The 19,652-nt window shown below is 48.6% G+C and overlaps 1 protein-coding gene across 5 annotated transcripts in view; it reads right to left on the bottom strand.

Annotated features, from left to right (window-relative positions):
• The window catches only part of PAX5 (paired box 5), a 212,093-nt gene that overhangs the window by 169,511 nt on the left and 22,930 nt on the right, over positions 1-19,652 (bottom strand). For all 5 annotated transcript variants that reach the window (XM_027770032.1, XM_014586019.2, XM_027770033.1 and 2 more), the window contains exons 4-5: positions 12,510-12,574; positions 8,946-9,074 (exon numbers count right to left, since the gene is read on the bottom strand). In XM_027770032.1, coding sequence (XP_027625833.1) covers positions 8,946-9,074; positions 12,510-12,574 — 194 coding nt within the window. The remainder of the gene's footprint in view (positions 1-8,945; positions 9,075-12,509; positions 12,575-19,652) is intronic.

The raw sequence follows: 19,652 nt of genomic DNA, 5'->3' as shown, positions 1-19,652 counted from the left end.
AAATCTCGTGAGAGCAAACTATTTTCAAAATGATGCCAAGATGCTATTTGTCTTTGCAGTCATTCTTTCATGAGTATACAGTGGTGTTTTCCAGCAGCCTTGAGATGTGTGGAAACAGAGCAGAGTGAACACAGAAGCAATTATGAGAACTGGCTATCTCTCTCTTTTTTTTTTAAGACCTTTGTCATAGGGCACAAGCACTCGCCAGAGAGACAGAGAGAGACATTGAGAGGAAAAGTGAGAAATCACCCCATAGGGGGATGGCCACCCCACAATCTCTTTTCCTCCATTCTCCTCTCAGGATTTTGGGCACACATGTATACGCCCCTGGCATGATTTTCAAGCTATCAGGCCCAGGACTGAAACCATGGTCGGCTATGTGGGAGTTCAGTGCTTTAACTACCATGCCACCTGCTGGCCCCAGTATCCAGCCACCTTCAATTAAGCCAGATACCGAAGAGAGCAACAAAAAATATAAACCAACTCCACTCTTACTAAATTTTTACTTGGAAAAATGTTTTTATTTCTAAAATTTTATTTTACTTGTTTATTACTATTACTTTTGAATAAATATTTTAAAATCTTATCCATTTTAATCAACCCACATAAACTAATGCACTTTTGGGTCCTCAACAATTTTTAGTCTGGGGACCAGCAGATGGCATAATGGTAATATTGCTGAACTCCCACATAGTTGACCATGGTTCAAGTCCCAGAACCTGGCAGCTTGAAACTCATGCTGGGCACATGTATGTGAGTGCCCAAAATCCTGGAAGGAGAATGGAGAAGGGAATGCAGTGTGACCATCCATCCCCCCTGGGGAATGATTTCTCACTTTCTGTCTCTCTGTCTCTCCAGCGAGTGCACTTGTCCTATAGCAAAAAAATCTCTCTCGAAAATAATAATTATATATATATATATGTATACATAATTAAATTACAAAATATTTTTTTAGTTTAAAGGGAATCCTAGGGTCAAATGTTTGAGAACTGCTCTTCTAAAATAATGACCAGAGAACTTGAGAGGGAGAAACTGAGAATCTTGGTGCCAGACAGAATCTTAGAAATCCCTCAGTCCCATATTATTGACAGGAAACCAGCCCAGACAAGGAAGAGCTTTCCCTAAGGTCACCAGATATTCAGCCACAGAGTCAGAACAGGAACCCAGTACTTTGGGGTCTTGGAAAGTCCCTGAACCACAGACCGTGTGGCCACGGATTGAACCATATTCTCAAGGCTGAGAGAAATGAATGTGGATTCCCTGCCCCAGGAGACAGCAGGGAGGAAACACAATCCATCCTACTTGAATTCCAAGCTGCTTTGGCAGGGGCTGCCCACCCCGGAGGACCAACCCCACCACTGACCACACCATTGTTTTTTTCTAGTTGACTCAATACTGACTCCCTGAACTGAGAACCTTACCATTGTGCCACCTTGCCCTTCCCCTCACCCCCAGGGCTCTGCAGAACACTGGAACCAGCCCAGTGGGAAAAGCAGCTGGGGGAGAGGTGGGGGAGGGGGCCAGGGGGCTTCAGGTGTGCAAACAGACAGGGTGAGGGCTCCGTGGTGATGGCTCTCACGGAGTTCTCACTCACTGAAAAATCAAAGTGAAACTTGGGGACCCAGAAACCAGGAGGAACCGAAACCCAACCCCCCACCCATGGGACAGGCTCCAGGCACTAGGGAAAGGCCCAGGGAGCCCCTCCACTTGACCATCTGGCCTCAGATCCCCTGCTTTACAAAGAGACCTGACAATTGTCTATCTGGGTCTCAGCTGAGGTGCCCATGCTGCAAGGGCAGGATGGCAGAGAGTGGCAGGCAGGCCAGGAGACTGGAACACAGGTCCCTGCTGCCTCTGCCATAACCGCCCTCATGCCTTCCAGGCCTGGGCTACTCTGAAGGGTACGGAGTAAATGACATCAATCTCACTAGTGTCCTGGGCTGCTGAGGAGCGTGGCTCCTTGGCCCTGCCCTGTGTAGCTGCCTCCCCTTCCCCACCCTCCTCTGGCCTATGAGTCGACTGCTCACTTCCCTGAATACATGCATGCACCCACAATCATGTAAACACTCGTGCACACACGCACAAGCATGAACACTCCAGGCCAGTTTCAGGACCTTCCTCCCATAGGCTTCGCCGCCATAGGCTGGACTGAATCAATCTCTTTAGCGTCCACACTAGGATTTCAGAGGCTCAAGGAACTTCAGGCATAGGGTGCAGAGCATGGAGCACAGGTAGGGTCAGTAGCTCAGAGTGATTGCTGCCACGTGGAAAAGCCCCCCCCCACCCCCGTCTAACGTTGCTCCCCAAGAAAATCCAGACTCCCATAGGTGACATCTCCTTTGTCAATGTAGTTTAAAATACAGGGCAAGTCAGGTAAAGCAGGACTGCCATAGTGGCTGTCACTACCTGGGCTCGGCATGATGCCCTCCCAAGGACAACCTTGGTCCTGCCCTCAGCCTAGACAAAGAGAACTTAGAGAAGGACCTCCAACATGAGGGTACACCAGGGACTCCTCACAGAGGGCCAGGGGAGGGACCTCCCCTGGGGAAACCCTAGCAGAGGACAAGACATGGCAGTCCCCTCCTTACTGCCCCCCCAAAGCCACTATGGGAGAGGGATGCCCCATGCTCCCTCTCTGCAGTCTGTCTGGTGTGCAATGCTCTGCGCTGGCCCAGGAGAATCCATGGGCCTCAGCCAGCTGCGCAGAGTCAGTGCCCTAACACCGAAAATCCCCAAGGGAAGGAGCCAGCCTCAAGGACTGCATTCCAGATGGAGGGCCCTGTGGGTAATGGCCCAGAGACAGAAAGGCCCAGTCCCTGGAAGTACAAAGGGATTAGAAGGAGGAATTGGGGGGTCAGAGTGGGGAGGTCGGGTTTCATTGTTAGGAGTGAGGTCAGCTCTGGGGTATGAGCCGGCCAGCCACCCCATGGAGTTACACACTGATAGGCTGGGGGCCCAGTGGCCATCAACAGAGTGGACAGCAGGTGGGCCCCTGAGACCAGGGGAGAAAAGGGGACAGAAGAATTGAGGTTTGTCACATCTAACGGCAGTGGGATGCCAGGGGTCTTCTGAGGGGCTGCTCCTCTCTGGGGGTTGACGTCTTTTGTTGGCCTGTGTTCTCAACGAATGATGACTGCAGTGGGCTCCTTCCAGCTCACAGGGGAGTCCTGAGTCCAAGTTGGGGACCCCAACCGGCCCAGACGCCGGCCTTTCAGGCCCAGGCCTTCTGCCCTCCACCCCAGAGGCCTCCCCAATTTTGTGTACTCAAGGCCTCTTTTCATGGAAGACTGAAGCTTGGTCCTTTTATTCTTCCATGAAGTGGCTGGGAGATCAAATGCTGACGGGAAAGGGAGGAGAGGAAAGAGAGTGGCCCTTCGCTCGGTGGCCGACACCTGGGGGCACTGTTGTTCAGTCTTGGTGCCCACAGGCTCCTGGGGCTTCCAGTCTCAGTTCCGTCACAGCCATAGTCCTAGACTGTTACAAACAGGAAGTCGGTGGCAGCGGGCAGATGGGCTGGTTTCGGTTGCCAAGTACAACTCTGGCCGGAGCGCATGCCCTCAGCTGTGGCTGACCTCACGGCCTCAAGCCCTAGGCTCGCTCAGTAGCTATATATTAAACGTATGCTAGGACCAGCCCTGGTATGGACCTATTCATGTGAGTGGCTTTTATCCTCCCAATCACTCACAAGGTTTGTGTTACCTCTCTTTCCCAGATGACAAAATAGAGGCTCAGGGAGATTAAGTAACTCAAGGGAGATTTCACCACAGGAAGTCCTCAGGCCATCCATCCCTGGCCAGTGAACCTATGTCCCTGAGTTTGGGCTCTCCAGAGATCTCTGGAATCCTGATGCCCCCAAGGACTGCCTCTCACTCCTGCCTCAAGCACCCCCAGCTTTCCCTCACTCTTCCCTTCTGGGAAACCTGCAAGGGTCACCCCACTTTCTTTCTGCTCCAGCCTTCTGCTTTGAGCCTGAGAGTAGTAGGCAGGGTCTCAGGAGAGAATGACCAGGGCCTGCCCATGGCTGGAGGAGCCCTGGGGCCCCACATTGTCTGTGAACTTTGGAAACCCCTTCCTTCCCCACCATGGCTCCTGTGGGGGTCTGCATCTACACTAGGATTCCAGAGGCTTAGGGAAGAGGGGAGCTGGTGAGAGACAGAGAGAGTGCAGGTACAAGAAGAAAGAGAAGTGTGAGTGTGTGTAAGAGAGTGAATGAGAGTACAAGAGGAGGTGGGGAGCATGAGTAAGTGTGAATGAGTGTGTGAGAGAGAAAGTGAGCAGAAGCAAACTAGCAAGAGTAAGACCAGGAGACAGGCAGGCACACGGGGAGGTTCGAGAGTCGATGGTAAACAGAGCAGGTAACAGATGAGATGCATCCCCACGCAGAAGGCGGGACACAACATCAGAGGGGAGACAGGCATCTCCAAAAAGAGGAGTGGACACAGGCATGACTGCAGCCCCGGCTACATTCCCCAGGTCCCCCTTGAGGGTCTCATTGAACTTGGCATGTTTTAAAAAGGACCTCACCCCTGGTCCTGTGCCCTTCCTGTGCCCTGGTCAGACGGAGGGTAGTGCAGGCCCCAGTAGGCCGGAAATTCCATTTGCAGTGCCCCCTACTGCCCCAAAAGCCACTTCTGGCCCCCACCATCCACACTGATGCTGGATTGGCCTGCTTTCCGAGCTAGTGAAAGGGATTCGCACTCCACTGACCTTGGTGTGTTCAGGGCCTTTCAAACTCTGGCGGGATGAGGGGAGGGGAGGTCGAGGGAACCTGAATGGGGGCCCTCTAGAGAGGCGGAAGGAGGCCTCACCAGAGATCAAAGGCCCAGGAAGGAACAGAGGGTCTGGGGCTGCCCTTTCACCCAGGGCTATTCACAGCCCTGCCTGCTCTGCCAAGTCCAGCCTGCCATCACCTCTTCTGGGCCTTCCAGGGAGGCAGGGGGTGTCTGGGCGGGGTCCCCAGCCCAGTGGGATGTCTGAGGCCCATGCCACAGCTTCCTCCACAGCAGCTCTCCATTCTAACCAACCAAGAGACAAGACACAGCACAGTCACAGAAGCACATGCTACCCACATTTAAGAGGCCTCTGAAGTCAGAGTCCAGACCAGAAGGTCTTCTTTGATGCTTCTGTCCCTCATTTGTCCAACCCCTGCTCATGCCATCAGTGACAGGGTGCTTACTACCTTTCCAAGTAATACTTTGAGCCTTGGCCCAGACTGGCTGTTGGCCCAAAAGCTGTGATGCTCTCAGCTGTAATATGCCTCTCCAAAGTCAACCCCAGCTTTGCCTTCAGAGGCTATGGGGACCCTTCCTGAGGCCTAAACTGCAGAACAGCTCATCGGAGACTTGGGCTCAGTGGCCATGTCATAGGATGGGAGAGTTCAGTCACATGCCCAAGTCTGGCTTTGGAGACAAACATCCTGACAAGAGTCCAGAATTTCTAGACTAAAATGGCCCTCAACTTATTGGTCTAACAATTTTCTCAGTCACTTGCCAGAGAGAAAGAGACAAAGCATACCCAATGGGGCCTGGTCATACCACAGTCCTTTCCCTCCATCTTTCAATCTATGTATGTGCTCGCCAGAGAGTCAGAGGGAAAGGGAGAAAGCAAAGCCCTCCCCAATGGAGTGTGGTCACACCTCAATCCCTTCCCCTCCATTTCTCTGCTTTGCTGTGATTTGAGGCATCCATGCATACATGTCTGGTATGTTTTTCAAGCCACTGGGGAGAGGATTTGAACTGTATAGTCTGCCATGTGGGATCAGGCTCCCTTAACCAGCAGGCAACATGGCCAGCCCTAAATAAAATACGTTATGAAAATTAATTCTGGGGCCAAGTGGTAATGCAACTGAACTACACACATGCTCACGATCTGGGCTGGCTGAACCTGGAGGTGAGTGGCGGTATGGAAACCCTACTGGAGGTGCCTGTTTCTCTCTCTGTCTCTCTGTCTTTCTCTGTCTGTCTTCCTCTTTCATAAAATAAATAAATACATAACTTTAAAAATAATTAATTCTCCTTTGGGCTAGCCGATAGCATGGTGGGTAAGGTGGCTAGATCTCACATGGCCACTCTGCGGTTTGAGTCCTGGACCCAGCAGCTTGAAAACCATGCTGACCAAGTGGCTCCTCCCCCTGGCACGTCTTGGTCACCTCATCTGCCAAATAGGGATAAGTACCCTCGCCTCTCTTCCTCTCAGCCCTCTACTGCCTCTCTGGTCCACGACTCCATACTCTGGCTTCAGAGGACTCCTGAGAAAAATGATACCATCCATGGAGCCAGGAGATGGCGCAGCAATAACCCCCGGACCCACACGAGAAAGGTCCTAGGTTTGATTCCAGGAACCTCTCTGAGCACACCAGGTACACACATATGTGCGTACCAGTGCCCCAGGCCAGAGGAGACTGAGCCTGGATCAAGGCATGAAGAGCCTTTAGGGTGGCCTATCTCTCCCTGTCATGAAAGAAATGAATAAGCCTAGGGGAATAAATGACTCAAAGACTAGCACCCTTGCAAATCTAGCCTCCCCTCGCCAGCGCTCCCATGTGCCTGGCATTTCCCTGTGATTCCCTAGTGGCTGGTTCTTTCTTTCTTTGCTCTTCTCATACCTCTGGCTCCAGGCCTCACTTCGCTCACTCAACGCATGCACTCGGCTAATCATGCCCGTCCCCGCACAGCTCCAGGCTTCACCCAGATCTAGGCTGCTCCATCTCCGAAGGGTCTCGCTTAAGGGCAATGGGACGACAGGCAGTCAGACAATACCAGGACAGCTGTACTCTCATACAGCTACCCAGAAAGTGGCCACTTCTGTCTGCTTGCATACTCCCAGTGATGGGGCACTCGCTCCCTACTCCTTTATCCCTAGACCACTCTCATATTTACAAAGTTCTTCCTTACACAGAGCTGATATCTCTGCATCTGCCACACCCTGGCCTTGGAGGCCACTTGACAAAGTCCCATTCTTTTCTTCTTCCATGTCAGTCCTCCAAGTATTGGAAGGCAACATTCAGTCCTGTTCATTCTGCTCTCCTTTGTGACGTAACACCCCTAGAGCCTACAGGCGTTCCCCAGGTGCTGCATCCAGAGTCCTCTCCGCCCAGGTTACACTCATCTGGACACAGCCCAGTTTGTCACTGTCCTTCTTAAAAGTCAACACCCCCAGCTCAGCAGGTGCCGTGGAAGTTAAGGCACTGGATCCTACATGGCCGGTTTCACAGTTTGAGTCCCTGACTTGGCAGCTTGTGAATCATGCTGGGCTGTGTGCGTGTGTGTATGCATGCCCCAAACCCCAAAAGGAGAATGGAGGAGAAGGGATTGCAGGGTGGCCATACCCCGCCCGGGGGGGTGAGTTTTCACTACCCTTCTCCCCTGTCTCTCTGTGGTGAGCACACGATCCCTACAGCAAAAACTAGGGAAACAAAGTCAATACCCCAAATGCGCCACAGTCCTCCGGGAATAATCTGCCCAGCACAGAGTAGTCAAAACGAACACCCACCCTATTCTGACCCCTCTATACCTTTCAAAGCAGCTTGAGAAGCCAAACAGTGACTGCAAGCCAACACAGCACCCACCAACATAGAAGAGCAATCCCCCCCAAACCAGGAACTGTCTGATGGTTAGCAGCAAATCAGGAGGGTTTTTGTTTTCTTTGTTTTTCTGTTTTCTTTCTCCAAAAACCTCAGTCTGGATCCCTTAGCTTCTGACGAAGGCTCACACAACAGTCTCTCTACCATGATGGGTTTAGACATATCCGCTTCTAGTCCAGGTGACAATGGGAGAAAAGATATGACACCATCAACTCCATAAACCAACAGAGATGGTGGGCCCACTGCCTCCTGCGGCGCACGGCACAGCTACCCACAGAGTTAAAGACTTCTGACATCTGCTCAGGAGCGGCAGGAGCCGGGGAGAGGTGTGGGGCAGGTTCCGAAAGCCATGAATCATCCCCATGCACCCCAGCAGCTCCTGACAGAGGCCACAGGCCCTGCTTCTGTGTTGCTTGGAACACGCAGACCACAGGCCAATCCACTGCTGGGCCGACTCAATTTTCTAGTTACAGATCTTAAGTACTTAGGCATGTGCTCACAAGAACATACATCCCTTACGCGGAGCTGAGAAAGGGAACTGTGCCGAGGAACAGAATAATTGAATCAAGATTTCTGTCACGCTGTTCTCAGGCCCTAGACCTCAGCCCTGGTATTTTTTTTTTTTTCCTTTCCTGACTAAGGTTTTACAGACTCCCAGGGGGTCATTTCTCCTCTCAAATCCATTAATGTCAGCCAGTGCTGGCAGCCCATCCAGGGGAAGGAGAGCTGGGGTAGGGTGGGCCGATGTCCGGGGCCAGGCTGCCAGCTCTGGAAGCAAAGGAGCCACACAGCACAGGGGGGTGGAGAAAAACCAACCCTGAAGATTGCCATCTTTAATCCCCCTGCAGTCCTCCTTCCAGGCCCAAGGACAAAGACGAGATGACTATTAATTCCCTCAGCCCCCCACCCTGCCCACAGCTGAAGGCCTTGCTGAGAGGTGTGCACAGCCCCCTTGAGAACCCACCCCACGCGTGCCAGGCTCTCTGCAGGGCAGGGTGGACTGCTCTGCCCAGTCCTTCTCTCTCTCATCCGGGGGTGGCCCACAAACGGAACACCAGCTTGTGCTCAGACCTCTCTGAACTGCGTTGGGCATATCTGTTCACAGGAGTCTTCTTAAAGGCCACAGAGCTTTGGCCAGGCTGCTCCCGCCACTCAAGGGGTGCAGGTGGGGAGGCCAGCCAGGATTCCTCGGTCCCACCCAGCTCCCTGCCTGTCCTCCCCAGGGCTCAGTTCACAGAATGGCTGAGCCTAGACGGGAACTCGGCTCCTCTGCAGGCAGAGGGTGCTCGAGGGCACCTTTACTTCCATCCCTCCCCCAATTCCCCAAACGACTGGACTGCCTGGACTGCGCGCCGGCTCTTACCTTCGTCTCTCTTGCGCTTGTTGGTGTCGGCGCTCGGGGAGGTAATGCCCAGGATGCCGCTGATGGAGTACGACGAGCCAGCGGAGTCCGTGCTGACCGACGACACCTGCGTCACGGAGCCGGTTGACACTGCACGGAGGAAAAAGAGGTCATCAGGCCCGGCAGGAGGGCTGAGGGTCGGCAGGCGCTGGTGCAGAGGGAGCTCCGGGCTGCCCGCGAAGGCATTCACTGTATACCCCACCCAGCCGAGGCTGGAGAAGGAGTGGGAGCAGAAAGCTCTGAGGACACTCGCCCTGTGGCAACAGCCACTTCCGAGCTATGAGAGTGGCCTCCAGCCGCTTGCCCAGGTTGCTGTTGAGGACTGATTTTGCAGAAAGGAACATGGAGACAGAGTAGGAAGGGTACTAGCTCAGATCCCGCTGCTGTCCAAGGATTCAGGAAGCAGGGGATGGAGAAGAGAGAGGAAACAGAGGACCGGCCCATCACCGGCCAGTGCTAAAAAGAGACCTAGGTACTCAGGGGCAGTTTACTCCCCCTACAGCGCACTCCTGCACACAGAAACAACGCCTGCATACACACCACACACAGAAAGGAAACTTCCAAGGGCCGCCCGCCCCTTCTCTTCAGCTCCTCGCTGTCTTTTCTCCTTCCAGTTTACCTGGATATCATTTTTAATATTAATAGTGATCATTCTTTTCTGAGAACTTACTCTGCCAGGCATTGAAGCATTATGTCAGTTCTGAGAACAGCCTTAGAAGCTAGGTAACATTAGGAGGGGATTGCAAAAAGTTTGCAGGAAAATGGTTTTAAACTATGAGTTTATTTCAGTGCAAACAATTTTAAAATACACGCATAGTTTCTTTCATAACACGCATTTTGCATGAAATTTTGGAGGTCCTATTGTGTTATCCCATTGGAAAGGTAAGGGAACCAAGGCTCGGAAAAAGCAAGTGACTTGCCTGAGATCACCCAGCTAATGAGAGGCAGGCGGTGAATGGAACTCAGAAACTAAAGTCGTAACCCCTATAACCGATCTGCTCCTCACTAATTAATAATGAAGAATAATAAGCTTCGTAGTAATGCAGTGTTTTCCATGTGATGATCGCAACAGCCCAGAGCGCTTTTATCCTCATTTTTCAAATGAGGAAACAGAATCCACAAGAGAAAGTGATTCAAAGTCCATCTAGCTAATATGCAGCAGAACCAGAACTCAGCCTCAGGTAAAGTCTAGACTTGCCCTGCCCAGAAATGGAGGCAGAGTGACTTACTGTGACTGAGGCTAGGTCTCTAAATTCCTAAAGATGAAAATGAAGCGGGAAGGGGAGGGAAGGAGACTTGTGCGAGTCTCACATTAACTCCTAGCCTCAGAGTCCAAGGGAGAGACCAGTCCTTCTTGCAGATACTCTCTAGCTGTCCAGCGAATTCCCAAGTCTGGGCTGTGGGAATCCTTTCTTGCTTCATTAAAGCTACAGTCTAGTCTCAGACACATTTCTTTGGGCTATCACTAGCTGGAGGCAGATGGAACTACCTTCAACTCTAAATTGTTAGAAATCACTAGAATTGGTGGTGATTGCGTGGGAAGCTGTTGGTTGCTTTCCATGGAACAGATCTAGCTCCTTGCCCCTATAGATCTAGAGGGAACTGTGCCTTTCTTCTAATGGTGGGGTTTGATTTTAGATCTTCCTTAAGAAACACAGAAGCAGAAATCATTCACTTCTCTTTTCCTTCACGAGTAGAAGCTCCTCGAAATAGATTTATGCAAATCTCACAACCTTTTCTTTATTAAGAGGCGAAGAATAGAGGAAGAAAGAAGGTAGCAGGTCACTTGGTACTTTAAACAACAGCCACATATAAACAAGGCTCGCCATGGTGCTGGCAGCCCATGACACTTACGAAAAACGTGTCTGTATTGTAATTGCACTCCACTCAAAAACCCTAGATTCCAGTTCTGGCTCCACCATTTACTGGAAACACGACCTTGGGCTAATTATTTCATCTTTCTTTACTTCAGTTTCCTCACTCCTCAATTAAGTTTGTAAACTCTTAGAGGCTGTATCTACATGAGAAGGAGTTGGAACAAAATTTTCAGGGGCGAAACAAAGCATTCTTCTGGCCTACAGTAGAATTGTTCCTCAAAACCAATGGAAAGAACAGTATCAGTTACTTCGGGTTTGATCTTCACTGAGTGACCTGAAATAGTCAAAGCGCCAAATCTCAGCCACAAACGTTTCCCTGGGAAGCCTTCCTTGACCCTTTCCACCCCGGCCCCAAAGAGCTGGTGATGTGTCCCTTCTGCTCCCACAGCACCTATACCTTCTTCTTGAACTTGACCTCGAGGCTTTGCAAACTTCTCTCCTTACATCCCCTTGTTAGGCTGAGAAGCCCTTGAGAATGGAGATTTCGTCCTGCCCCCTTTGCAGCACTGTTCTCCAATGCCATGGGCTGTGGAGCGAACACTCTGAATGGATTACTAAACGAAGAATCTTTTCTTATGGGGGAGGAATTCTGTCTTACCTTTTTTCCAAAGAGACAACCACGGAAGATCACAGACCTCAGAGAGCACTGGCTCGTGTCCCTCCATCCACAAATGAGGAAACCGAGGCTCAGAGAGGTGAAGGGACCTTCTCAGCTCACTGGGTGAGTTAATGGCTGAGTTGGAACCATAAGCCAAGCATCCACCTAGTCCCCATCACCAACTTGTCAGTCAGAGAAGGAATGACAGAGGTGTGGAAATGTTACACAAACTGAGATGTGATTATGCAGCACTTACAGGGACGGTGGCCACTAGACACATCAGAGGCTTCCTGAATGGTCACCCACTTTCTTAGAGTAGAATAACACTTCCTCTGCTAACCAGAAATATTTCCTTGATCCCATGTGGAGAAATAATACTCCTTAAATGGATCTATGTCATTCTCATCTCATAAGCTTTGAAAAGAAGGCAAGAGAAATTTCTCAGCTCTTGAGTGATAGGAGATGTGACTCCCACCCTCTTGAGTCATGGCCACGCTCAGACATGACCTGCGAGCACCAGAAGCCCCACTGGCCGTCCTTGACAGTTCAGAGAGTACATGAGATCGAAGCAAATGAGAGAGAGAAAGAAAGTTTGGGAAGTTTTGCCACATCTTCACTCAAGACTGCAGGTGCACAAAGAATTGTAGAAGGGCTGGTTGATAGAAGAAAAAAACACATTCAAAACTACTTACTGACTAATGATGCAGAAAATGTTATGAATAAGTATCCCTTTCTTGATTTATTACTTTAATTATCTGACATTCTATAGACCCCCATTAGTGGATTTTTTTTTTTTTTGGCTTAGATTTCAATTTTCTGTCTCATGGTGAAAGCTATTTATCATAATAATCAGTAAAATTCAAAACCTTTTAGCAGTATTTATAAAATTCATTTACCAGGTTCAGCCCTTGGAGAATGACAAAGAAGGCGCATTAGTACGTGTGCCGAAGTGTTTTATGCAGAATTATCTGTCCATAAGAATGATTAAAAGTTCTTTAGAATATTTGGAGCCCATTAGATTTTTACATTTTTTTAAAAAGTTCTCCTTACCTATGCTGTGACTGGAAGCTGGGACCGGCTGGTTGGGTGGCTGCTGTACTTTTGTCCGGATGATCCTGTGGGCAGTTGGGAAAAAACAAACGGCTATGTACCATCGGGAAGGAGAGGAGGCCTCAACTAGCTCTGCACAGACAACCCGAAAACCCACACCCAAGCTGGGCCCAGATTAAGCTAGGGCAGAGAGACAGAAATGGGTGGAGACAAACACACCTTGGGAGTTATAAGAATTATGCACTAGTCTCAGCTCAGCCCCTATTTCCCTGGGTGTCCTTGGGTGACTTTCCCCCCTTCCATGGGCCTCAAATGCCTCCTCTGAAGAAAGGCAGTGATGTGTTCCTGGATAGGCATCTCTTTCTCTGGTATAACTCCAACTCCATAAGCAACCCACTGAGTGACTTCGAGAGTTCCTTTTGTTCCCTAGATCCCTAGATAGCAGCCTGCTGTCTGTGGAGTGAAGGAGCTGAACCAGAGGACCTCTCTGTTCTTCAGCAGGTCTCCTATGCTGGTTTCTCTCCACTAGAGAGCCCACAAAGTAGACTAACACTCCTGAGTATAGGAAATTGCCAAGGGAGAGGATATACATGTTGCTCCAAAACTGGGGAGGGTTAAGTGCTGCCTGGCTTATTTGCTAAGAGAAAGTCCACCATGTACAAAACTTCATGGAAAGGATCCACAGGGCTGGGAGCCAGGAGTATTCTGGCCTGTCTTTCTGGACACCTCATTCTAGTTTTTTGTTTTTTGGGGTTTTTTTAAATATTTTTTCCATAGGGCATGTATACTCACTGGAGAGAGATGGAGAGACACAGAGAAAAGGAGAGTGAGAAATCATCCCTCAGAGGAAGGTCATGCAACAATCCATTTTCCTCCATTCTTTTCTCAGGATTTTGGGAGTACACACATATGGACCCAGTATATTTTTCAAGCTACTGAGTTTGGGACTTGAACCACAGAGTCTGCCATGTGGGATCCAGCACCTTCACCCCCATGCCACCTGCTGGCCTTCATTCCAGTTCTCATATGATGTTGATTATGATTGAGCAAACCCATTCAACGGTGAGTGTCAGTGATGAGAGAGTTGGAACAGACCACTCTTTGCTTTTAAGTAACTATATTAAGTAGTTTTAAGGGATCATATCCTTTTGGGGGGGAAGAAAAACTTATGGAAAAGCCCTGTGTATAAGAGGTAACTGTGATACTGCCCTCCCTTTATCACCTGGAAGCTCTGATGTCCCTCCACAGAACCTTGGACTCTGGGAGGCTAGTTTGTAAACTTACAGCAGGGACAACACTTGGGGCCTCCAAGACCTAAGCCCAGCACCTCTTAGAGCAGCAGAACAAGATCAAGCCGAAAGTCCCTTTAGGCTCTTTAAGAAAGTTCCTTCCACGGCATCTGGGGTGTTAGGTCATAATAACATGTCCAGGTTCTTTGGAAAGTTCTATTCCAGTCAGAAACAATGATCTTTTTAAAAGATATTTATTAGAGTTCTTCCTCATTACAACAGTAATACGTGCTCAATGTAGATTATTTGGGCATTATGGAAAAGTATAAAGAAGATATATGTGGGTCAGCAGGTGGTGTGATGATAGAGCATTGAACTCCCATGTGGCCCAGTCCCCAGTCCTGACGGCTTTCTCTTTCTTTCTCATATAAATTGTGTGTCCTATAGCAAAATTAAATAATAATAATAAAATAAATGGAGAAAAAGAAGATATATAAAATCATATTTGGGGGCCAGTCCCATGGTCTGGTGGTTAAGGAAACTAGATCCCACATGGCTGACTGTGCAGTTCAAATCATGTCCCCACTGGGCATGTGTGTAAGTGTGTCTGAAATCCTAACAGGATGTAGGCATAGAGAAGGGATTACAGTGCAACCACGCCTTATTGGGAGGTACTTTCTCCCTCTCCCTCACTCTCTGTCTCTGTCTGGCAAGCACATGGGCCTTCTAGCAACAATTTTAAAGAAAAAAAAAAACATATTTGGGGGAGCTGGATGGTGGACCAGTGATAAAACATGATGAAGAGAAGGTGCTAGGTTCATGACTATGCTGACTATGACTGGGCACAAATGTGTCCATGACCAAGACTGGCAGAAGCTGGGGGTGGATGGTAGCATGCAAACCCTTTTGGGGGTATGGTCTCTCTCTCTTTCACTCATGAAAAAAAAGAAAGAAACTTTTTCATCACATTTTGGTTTTCTCCCCAACAAAATCAGGATTAAACCATGTGTCTAGTTGTGTATCTTGCTCTTTTCACACATGCTATAAAAAGCTTGATCATGATGCAAACCATATCTGCAAGATCATTTCAAGGCCGCACTGAGTCTCTAGTTTGTGCAAATAAGGAAAGCTGGAACTCACAGGGGCCTCTCCTTACACTCGCTGGGCAGTAGCCTTTGCCCTCTCTGATCCCACAGCCTGGCGCTGAGCACCAAGAGCACTCGGTGTCCTCAGTGGTCAGCCTGGAATGGACTTCCTGTTCACGCCCAGCCTAACCACAGGCCCTCTGGAGCCCTAGCCACTTGAGCTCAGCAAAAGGCCTTTTGCCTTTTTAGATGTGTCAGCTTAAGTGTGCCTCAAATAGTCAGAGCGTTGGTTTGTTTTCTCCAGTATGCAAGTCATTTACTTTAAGCAAACACGAGCGTATTAGAAAAGACCGAGGGGAAAGGTAGCATTTTTGACCACCTGGAGTTAAGCTGATCTAATCTGATCTAACTTTGGTATTTTTGTGTATGTCACCTTCTCTGTGTGTGTCTAAAGATATAGCTAAATATGTGAATCTATAGGTATACCAGATATAAATATAGTATGTGTGTATCTCTGTGTGTGTGTAGTAGTGTATATACACATATATGTATATATAATATATATATGTATATACACATACACTTTTTTTAAATTGATTTATTTTTGCTAGAGGATGTACGAGCTCGCCAATGACAGAGGGAGAGAAGAAAGTACCCCTTACAAGGCATGGTCACACTGCAATTCCTTCTCCTCTGTCTCTCCTTTTGGAATTTTGGGCACATGTACTTACACACTCAGCGTGTTTCTCAAGACTTGAACCATGCAGTCAGTCAAGTCACATCTGGCTACCTATCACCAAACCATGGAGCTGGCTCTATAAATATGTGCTTTTTAATTTGCCAAAAAGCACATGCTCTCACTAGAGAGAGAGAGAAAGGGGGAAAGCAGCCTCGAGTGGGACCTGGTCACGCCACGGTCCTCCATTTCTCCATCCTGTTGGGGTTTAGGACGCACACACCTGGAATGGTTTTCAAGCTGCCGGGGAGGAGATTTGATCATGTAGGTGGCCATGTGTGTGGGATTCAGCTACCTCAAACACTGGGCTATGGGGCCAACTCTATGTATAAATATCTGTTCAAATATATCATAACTATTTCCCACTGTAGTTCAGCTTAACGTTCTGTTTAAAGCATGGTATGTCTATTAAATTGGTAAATAAGCAAAGCAAAGAAAATGATATTTTCCTCATTTTTCTTTTAAAATATTTCTGAATCACAGATAAAACATTAGCGATTGCTACAAATCATTGAGAAGCAGCCGTAGCACAGTGATTAAGCATGTAAGCTCCAGAACCAGACTATTAGAGTTTGCAATTTACCAGCTACATGACGTCGGATAAATCACTTAACTTCTCTATGCCTCAGTCTCCTCATCTGCAAAATGGGACTAAGATTCATCTCTACCTCATAGAGTCACTACTGGGATTAAACTGGCTAACTACTCAGAATGTCTGCTACACAGTAAGTACTCAATAAATGTTAAACGTTGTTATCTTCAGTGATGTCTTCTTAAAGATTATGACCAGTTTCCTTTATATTTGCTTTAAAAAGCACATGGAGTCACCTTGGAAGCTGGGGAGGGGAAGGTAGCCATCCTCACATACTGTCTTAGGACTGTCATGGAGCTCTTGGGGGAATTGCAGGATCACAGGGAACCCTCCTAAGCTGTCCCCAGGGGTGAGAGATATTGCCCATCTGCTTATAGCAGCCGCCAAGTAAAAACAAAGTGTCATCTACCATTGAGGAGAAATGCTAGTGGGAAAAACAAGACTGTAACTGGACCACGGCAGCTCTGAAAAACATGAAAATAAAGTGGCAAGCTATCGTCCAGCCTCATCACCATAAGAACACACTCAGGGAGACCAGTAGTTAATGTAATGGCTATGTCGCTGGACTCCCATGTAGTCGACCGCAGTTCGAGTCTTGGATCTAGTGGCTTAAACTCATGAAGGGCGCGTGTGCACGCGTGCCCAAGATCCCGAGAGGAGAATGGAGGAGAAGGGATTGTGGCATGGCCATCCCCCCTAGGGGGCGATTTCTCGCTTTCTGTCTCTCTGTCTCTCTCTGTCTCTCTGGTGAGTGCATGCACCCTATAGCTGAAAAAAAAAAATCTTCTCTTAAAAAAAAAAAAAGAAGAACACACTCAGGACCTGTCAGAGATGGCAATCAACACTGAAAGGCACATCCTTTATTGTCCCAATGCCTGAGCATGACCCTGAATGCCTATGAATAACCTAGATGACCAAACAGAGAAGGGAGTTCAGCAAACAGCCTCTGTCTATAGATGAGGAAGCTAAAGCCCAGAGTACTTGAGTGACTTGTCCAGGGTCACACAGCAATTCAGCCCCATGTCTGAGCACTTCCAGTTCCCATGTCTGAGCACTCTTCTTCGAGCCACATTCTGTTAACTATTTCCTATATGAGGCATAAAGCCTATTTAGAGTCAAACTCCATTTGAATTTGAGAATTCAAACTTTGTATTACAGGATTTAAGGGTCTCATTTCAATGTTGCCTCCCCACCTTCGAAAGACTAGCTTTCAGGTCAGCAGGTGGCATGGAGGTTAATGCCCCTGGGTCCCACAAGACCGACTGCATGTTTGGGACTGGAATCAGCAACTTGAAAAACACACCGGGTGTGTGTGCACGCATGCCTAAAATCCTGACAGGAGAATAAGGAGGAGGGATTGAGGTGAAGCCATCCCGCTCAGGGGTGATTTCTCACTTTCCCTCTCCCTGTCTTTCCTGTCTCTCTCCAGCAAGTGCACATGATGTATGGCAAAAACCTAAAAGGAAAAGAAATAAAAAGAAAAACACGCCATGCTCATGTGCATGCGTGCCCAAAATCCTAAGAGGAACATGGAGGTGGAGGGATTGCAGCATGACCATGCCCCCAGGGGAGTGCTCTATCATTTTCCCTCTGTCTCCCTCTGCTAGTACACACTCCCTCTAGCAAAACTAAGAAAAAAAAAAAAAAAAGACTAGGCTTTCTCATCATCACTTCCCCACCACCTCTCACAAAATTACATTGAAGGAGAAAATCATGGTGCCTTAGAAAAGGAAATGAGGAGACAGAGTTGAGGAAACACCTGCATTTACGACCTGATCAAACTGTTATTGGTGCAGTAAGAGGCCTGGGCATCGGCCATGCTAAGAATGCAGAAACCAAGGGACTGCAACTGCTGTGAAAAATAAAGAGGGAATGGGGAAATAATCCCAGAAGGCTTGCTGCCAAAGTCAGAAATAAGAGCGAAATTAACAAAGCATTAGCCTCAAGCCCCATCCAGCCCCAGAAAAGTTTTATTTGGTCTGCACAGTATACTTATTTTTATTTGAATTAATTGCCCATGTTTATAAGTTGGGAGTTTTTTCCAAAATACTGATTTCTAACTTCTCTTGAAAGTCAGAACATCCAGCAATACCAGTCCCACATCCACACACCATCACTAACTCATGCTATAAAGAGCTGCCTCTGTAAACTGGGAATGCCTCTCAGGTCCCCCTACCACTTGTCCCCTGAATTAGAGCCACGGAACTAGAGAAAAAAGAACATCCCATCTAGCTCTAGGACAGCTACTTCCAAATGACACTCAGGCTACATTCCAAGGATCCTGTAGGTGTACAGTATCCCAGCTCATATTTATCCATAAGGAGCCAAATGAACGAGGTGGTTTGTGTCCCAAGAGGGCTCCCACAAGCCTTGCAGAACTTGGTCCATAGTGCTTAACCCCACGGCAGTCATGGTTCCCCAGGCTGATTCCCTAAGGACCAGAGGAAGGCACACACTTCCAGGGTGGACACTGAAGAAGACTCTAGCCCCCAGAATGGCTTTAAGCCTCCACTCCTCCCTAGGCATTTCAGATACTGGAACAATGTGAAGTTGTTTCCACGGGAGGCAGGGGCTGGACAGAACTGTGGACCCTCTTACTTGGTGACATTTTGCAAGCCAGATATTTTTTGCATCATGACTTTTCCAACGACTCAATACAACTGCATCCACTTGAATGTGGTGGGAGCTTTGCCTTTATATGACAAATAAAACTGTCTGCTGAGGTGGCTCAGGCTTTCGGGTAGAAGGGTGAAGAGGGGAATGGAGCCCGTCAGACTGTCCCACACTTAGTGAGTTCTCACTGCAAAGGGCAGTCATACTCTCAAGAGAAGCCCCCGAAAGAAGAGCACAGGAGAAGATTAAGAATCAGGGGGTGTGGCCAGCAGGCGTGGTGGTTGAAGCCCTGGACTCTCACATGGTTGAGTCCTAGACCTGGATGCTCTCTCTTTCTCATTCTTTTGTTCCATTTCTTTCTGGTCAAATTAAAAATAAATAAAATTAAATAATCCTTTAAAAAAAAAAGAAAAAGAGGGAACCAGCAGTTAGCGTAATGGCTATGTCGCTGGACTCCCACATAGTCGATCGCGGTTCGTGTCCCAGACCCGGTGGCTTAAAACTCACGCCGGGCGCGTGTGCGTGCGTGCCCAAGATCCCGAGAGGAGAATAGAGGAGAAGGGATTGCGGCGTGACCATCCCCCCTGGGGGGTGATTTCTCGCTTTCTGTCTCTATGTCTCTCTCTGTCTGTCTGGCGAGCGCACGCGCCCTACAATGAAAATCTCTAAAAAAAAAAAAAGAAAGAAAGAAAAAAAAGAAAAAGAAAGAAAGAAAGAGAGAATCAGAGGGTCAGCAGATAGACAGTAAAACATGCAGGCTGCAGAGGCCTGAAATGGGGTAGGAATGATTGGTCTATTCCCCCTTGCCTCTCTTCTCACAGATCTTCAGTTCTGTCACTTGTAGAATCCTACAGAACTGTGGTGAAAAGAGACAGCCTGCTCGGATCA

The sequence above is a fragment of the Tupaia chinensis genome, unplaced genomic scaffold (genome assembly GCF_000334495.1).
Source record: "Tupaia chinensis unplaced genomic scaffold, TupChi_1.0 Scaffold000104_1, whole genome shotgun sequence".
Classification (NCBI taxonomy): Eukaryota; Metazoa; Chordata; class Mammalia; order Scandentia; family Tupaiidae; genus Tupaia; species Tupaia belangeri.
The sequence above is the reverse complement of the archived record's forward strand: the minus strand, read 5'-3'. Positions and strand labels throughout refer to the sequence as shown.